The sequence below is a fragment of the Oncorhynchus clarkii genome, chromosome 24 (genome assembly GCF_045791955.1).
Source record: "Oncorhynchus clarkii lewisi isolate Uvic-CL-2024 chromosome 24, UVic_Ocla_1.0, whole genome shotgun sequence".
Lineage (NCBI taxonomy): Eukaryota > Metazoa > Chordata > Actinopteri > Salmoniformes > Salmonidae > Oncorhynchus > Oncorhynchus clarkii.
This window is the reverse complement of record NC_092170.1, coordinates 43,420,326-43,426,325: the sequence shown is the minus strand read 5'-3', so window position 1 is coordinate 43,426,325 and position 6,000 is coordinate 43,420,326. Positions and strand designations below refer to the sequence as shown.

At 44.2% G+C, this 6,000-nt stretch overlaps 1 protein-coding gene across 2 annotated transcripts in view; it reads left to right on the top strand.

The window, feature by feature from the left end:
- Window positions 1–6,000, top strand: part of LOC139383206 (heterogeneous nuclear ribonucleoprotein U-like protein 1) — a 39,163-nt gene that overhangs the window by 10,980 nt on the left and 22,183 nt on the right. For both annotated transcript variants that reach the window (XM_071127673.1, XM_071127672.1), the window contains exons 5-8: window positions 50–123; window positions 3,799–3,938; window positions 5,403–5,502; window positions 5,629–5,741. In XM_071127673.1, the coding sequence (XP_070983774.1) occupies window positions 50–123; window positions 3,799–3,938; window positions 5,403–5,502; window positions 5,629–5,741 (427 nt within the window). The remainder of the gene's footprint in view (window positions 1–49; window positions 124–3,798; window positions 3,939–5,402; window positions 5,503–5,628; window positions 5,742–6,000) is intronic.

Genomic DNA, 6,000 nt, shown 5'->3' with positions numbered 1-6,000 from the left:
CGTCAGTCCAGTACTGTGATTGGAAGACTAACCTGTCAGTCTTGTACAGGTCCCGTTCGCCCCAGCCCCCTGCTGAAGAGGAGGAGGAGGACTTTGATGACACTTTGGTGGCTCTGGACACATGTGAGTAACATCTGAGAACTCCAGTTGAAAAGTGGTATTCACACAGGTCATTAGTGAGTAACATCTGAGAACTCCAGTTGAAAAGTGGTATTCACACAGGTCATTAGTGAGTAACATCTGAGAACTCCAGTTGAAAAGTGGTATTCACACAGGTCATTAGTGAGTAACATCTGAGAACTCCAGTTGACCCCAAAAAAAAGCAGATACCGATTAATCGGCCAATTTTTATATATATATATTTGTAATAATGACAATTACAACAATACTGAATGAACACGTTTTTTTATTTTAACTTAATACATAAATAAAAATCTATTTAGTCTGAAATAAATAATGAAACATGTTCGATTTGGTTTAAATAATTTAAAAACAAAGTGTTGGAGAAGAAAGTAAAAGTGCAATATGTGCCATGTAAAAAAGCTAACGTTTCAGTTCCTTGCTCAGAACATGAGAACATATGAAAGCTGGTGGTTCCTTTTAACATGAGTCTTCAATATTCCCAGGTAAGAAGTTTTAGGTTGTAGTTATTATAGGAATTATAGGACTATTTTTCTCTATACCGTTTTGTATTTCATTAACCTTTGACTATTGGGTGTTCTAATAGGCACTTTAGTATTGCCAGACTAATCTCTGGAGTTGATAGGCTTGAAGTCATTAACAGCGTTGTGCTTCAAGCATTGCTAAGAGCTGCTGGCAAACGCAGTAAAGTGTATTTCATTAACCTTTGACTATTGGGTGTTCTAATAGGCACTTTAGTATTGCCAGTGTAACAGTATAGCTTCCATCCCTCTCTTCGCTCCTCCCTGGGCTCGAACCAGCAACACATCGACAACAGCCACCCTCGAAGCAGCGTTACCCATGCAGAGCAAGGGGAACAACCACTCTATGTCTCAGAGCGAGTGATGTTTGAAACGGTATTAGCGCGCACCCCGCTAACTAGGTAGCCATTTCACATCAGTTACACCAGTCTAATCTCGGGAGTTGATAGGCTTGAAGTCATAAACAGCTCAATGCTTCAAGCATTGCTAAGAGCTGCTGGCAAATGCAGGAAAGTGCTGTTTGAATGAATGCTTATGAGCCTGCTGGTGCCTACCACCGCTCAGTCAGACTGCTCTATCAAATATCAAATCATAGACTTAATTATAACATAATGACACACACAAATACGAGCCTTAGGTCATTAATATGGTCGAATCCGGAAACTATCATTTCGAAAACAAAACATTTATTATTTCAGTGAATTACGGAACCGTTTATCTAAATATTGCTGTTACGTTGCACAACCGTCAATGCTATAACATAATTATGTAAAATTCTGGCAAATTAACTACGGTCTTTGTTAGGAAGAAATGGTCTTTACACAGTTTGCAACGAGCCAGGCGGCCCAAACTGCTGCATATACCCTGACTCTGCTTGCAAGAGAAGTGACACAATTTCCCTAGTGTAATATTGCGTTCTAACATGAATTTCTTTTAACTAAATATGCAGGTTTAAATAATATATACTTTTGTATTGATTTTAAGAAAGGCATTGATGTTTATGGTTAGGTACATTGGTGCAATGACAGTGCTTTGTTCTCGAAGGCGCTTTTGTTAAATCATCCCCCGTTTGGCGAAGTAGGCTGTGATTCGATGATAAATTGAACAGGCACCGCATTGATTATTTGCAACGCAGGACAAGCTAGTTAAACTAGTAATATCATCAACCATGTGTAGTTAACTAGTGATTATGTTAAGATCGATAGTTTTTTTATAAGATAAGTTTAATGCTAGCTAGCACCTTACCTTAGCTCCTTGCTGCACTCGCATAACAGGTGGTCATCCTGCCACGCGGTCTCCTCGTGGATTGCAATATAATCGCCATCCAAAAATGCAGATTACCGATCGTTATGAAAACTTGAAATCGGCCCTAATTAATCGACCATGTTACCCCTTAAAATGAGGGGATTCGGCTATTTCAGCCACACCTGTTGCTGACAGGTGTATTAAAACGAGCACACTGCCATGCAATCTCCATAGACAAACATTGGCAGTAGAATGGACTTACTCAAGAGCTCAGTGACTTTCAAAGTGGCACCGTCATAGGATGCCCCCTTTCCAACAAGTCATTTTGAAGTGGAAACGTCTAGGAGCAACAACGGCTTAGCCGCAAAGTGGTAGGCCACACAAGCTCACAGAACGGGACCACCGAGTGCTGAAGCACGTAGAAATCGTCTGTCCTCGGTTGCAACACTGCCTACCGAGTTCCTAACTGCCTCTGGAAGCAACATCAGCACAAGAGCTGTTCGTCAGGAGCTTCATGAAATTAGTTTCCATGGCCGAGCAGCCGCACACAAGCCTAAGATCACCACGTGCAACGCCAGGCATCGGCTGGAGTGGTGTAAAGCTCGCCGCCATTGGACTCTGAAGCAGTGGAAATGCGTTCTCTGTAGTGATGAATCACGCTTCACCATCTGGCAGTCCGTCGGACAAATCTGGATTTGGCGGATGCCAAGAGAACGCTACCTGTCCCAATGCATAGTGCCCACTGTAAAGTTTGGTGGAAGAGGAATAATGTTCTGGGGCTGTTTTTCATGGTTCGGGCTCCTTAGTACCAGTGAAGGGAAATCTTAACGCTACAGCATACAATGACATTCTAGACGATTCCGTCCCAACTTTGTGGCAACAGTTTGAGGAAGGCTCTTTCCTGTTTCAACATGAATATGCCCCCCCGTGCATAAAGCGAGGTCTCACACCCTAATCTGCTTCACCTGTGTTGTGCTGGTCTCCTCCGCCCCCACCAGGTGTCTTCTATTACCCCCATTATCCCCTGTGTATTTATACCCACAAATCTTACCATCATGTTTCCTGTTTCTCTTGCTCTCAACTGTGTCTTTCTAGTCTTTCCAGATCTGACCTTTCTGCCTGTCCTGACCCTGCCTGCCGTTCTGTCCCAGTTCTGTCCCTGCCTTGGCATTACGTACCACTGCCTGCGCTTTGTCCTCCATTTTGTATAATAAATGTTGTGAGTATCAGAACTATCCGCCTCCTGTGTCTGTGTCTGGGTCATATCCTGAGTCGTGATACGAGGTCCGTACAGAAATGGTTTTTTTTCCCGAGATCATTGTGGAAGAACTTGACTGGCCTGCACAGAGCCCTGACCTCAACCCCATCGAACACCTTTGGGATGAATTGGAACGCCGACTGTGAGCCAGGCCTAAATCGCCCAACATCAGTGCCCGACTTCACTAATGCTCTTGTGGCTGAATGGAAGCAAGTCCCCGCAGCAATGTACCAACATCTAGTGGAAAGCCTTCCCAGAAGAGTGGAGGCTGTTATAGCAGCAATGTTCCAACATCTAGTGGAAAGCCTTCCCAGAAGAGTGGAGGCTGTTATAGCAGCAATGTACCAACATCTAGTGGAAAGCCTTCCCAGAAGAGTGGAGGCTGTTATAGCAGCAATGTTCCAAAATCTAGTGGAAAGCCTTCCCAGAAGAGTGGAGGCTGTTATAGCAGCAATGTTCCAACATCTAGTGGAAAGCCTTCCCAGAAGAGTGGAGGCTGTTATAGCAGCAAAGGGGGGGACCAACTCCATATTAATGCCCGTGATGTAATGAGATGTTCGTCGAGCAGGTTTCCACATACATTTGATCATGTAGTGTACTTAATAGTGTACTTATCTCTCTCGTGTCCCACAGATAACTGTGACCTCCACTTCAAGGTGTCCCGTGATCATTACAGCGGCTACCCTCTGACCGTCGAGGGCTTTGCCTACCTCTGGGCCGGAGCTAGAGCATCCTACGGAGTCAGCAAGGGCAAAGTCTGCTACGAGATGAAGGTAACGGAGAGAGAAACAAAACCATAGTTCGCATCCCAAATTACAGCCTATTCCCTATATAGTGCACTAGTTTTGACCAGGTGTCGTGATGTATCGGCTGTGATCCCTTTTAGTAAACGACTGATCACTATGTAAGTCACGACATTGATACTGACCGATCACTATGTTAGTCACAATAATGGTACCGACCAATCACTTTGCAAGTTACGATAAGGACCAATCACTCACTATGTAAATAACGAGTAAACATTCCATCACACCATAGAGTAGAACGAGAGTATCTGCTTCTCAGAACAGGATGTACATACACATTAACATAATATATTTGATGAGGGATAAACATTTAAATTCACTTCACGATAAACTGCCATGTGACTTGTCGAGCCCTTGGCTCGTGGAGTCTCCGTTTGGCCTCCCCAATGGCTCCCTAGTCATTTAATAGTGTACATGAGCCCCACTGTATATAGGCAATAGGGTGTCTGAATAGGTATATAGGCAATAGGGTGTCTGAATAGGTATATAGGGAATAGGGTGTCTGAATAGGTATATAGGGAATAGGGTGTCTGAATAGGTATATAGGGAATAGGGTGTCTGAATAGGTATATAGGGAATAGGGTGTCTGAATAGGTATATAGGGAATAGGGTGTCTGAATAGGTATATAGGCAATAGGGTGTCTGAATAGGTATATAGGGAATAGGGTGTCTGAATAGGTATATAGGGAATAGGGTGTCTGAATAGGTATATAGGGAATAGGGTGTCTGAATAGGTATATAGGGAATAGGGTGTCTGAAAAGGTATACAGGGAATAGGGTGTCTGAATAGGTATATAGGGAATAGGGTGCCATTTGAGAGGCATCCTGCCTGTCTCTCTCTACGGACCTGTCTGTTTCTCCTACTGACCTGTCTGTCTCTCCTACTGACCTGTCTGTCTCTCCTATTGACCTGTCTGTCTTTCCTACTGACCTGTCTGTCTCTCCTACTGACCTGTCTGTCTCTACTGACCTGTCTGTCTCTCCTACTGACCTGTCTGTCTCTCCTACTGACCTGTCTGTCTCTCATACTAACCTGTCTGTCTCTCCTACTGACCTGTCTGTCTCTCCTACTGACCTGTCTGTCTCTCATACTAACCTGTCTGTCTCTCCTACTGACCTGTCTGTCTCTCCTACTGACCTGTCTGTCTCTCATACTAACCTGTCTGTCTCTCCTACTGACCTGTCTGTCTCTCCTACTGACCTGTCTGTCTCTCCTACTGACCTGTCTGTCTCTCTACTGACCTGTTGACCTGTCTGTCTCTCCTTCTGACCTGTCTGTCTCTCCTACTGACCTGTCTGTCTCTCCTACTGACCTGTCTGTCTCTCTACTGACCTGTTGACCTGTCTGTCTCTCCTACTGACCTGTCTGTCTCTCTACTGACCTGTCTGTCTCTCTACTGACCTGTTGACCTGTCTGTCTCTCTGCTGTAGGTCTTAGAGGAGATAGCTGTGAAGCACCTCCCGTCCTCTGAGCCTGATCCCCATGTGGTCCGGATAGGATGGTCCCTGGACTCCTGCAGCACACAGCTGGGTAAGGACAGCACACACATGAACACATGTGGACGAACACACACACATAGGCACGCACCCCCGCCACACACACGCGCGGACGTACGGACAGACACACTGTTTGACACGTAGCTTCGGTATATTCCAGGTGAGGAAGCGTTTTCGTTTGGATACGGAGGAACAGGGAAAAAATCCTCTGACTGTAAGTTTGAAGACTACGGAGAGAAGTTTGGAGAGAATGATGTCATCGGCTGTTTCATTGTGAGTAATACTTTGTTGTTGTATTGTCTACAGTGATCGTCCCATTACTAGCTATAGGGAGACTATACTCATATCATTCAGTAATATTTATCTTAGAGTTAGTTAGTTAGTTAGTTAGTTAGTAGAGTTAGTTAGTAGAGTTAGTTAGTTGAGTTAGTTAGTTAGTTCAGTTAGTTAGTAGAGTTAGTATGGTAGAGTTAGTTAGTTAGTAGAGTTAGTATGGTAGAGTTAGTTAGTTAGTAGAGTTAGTTAGTTAGTA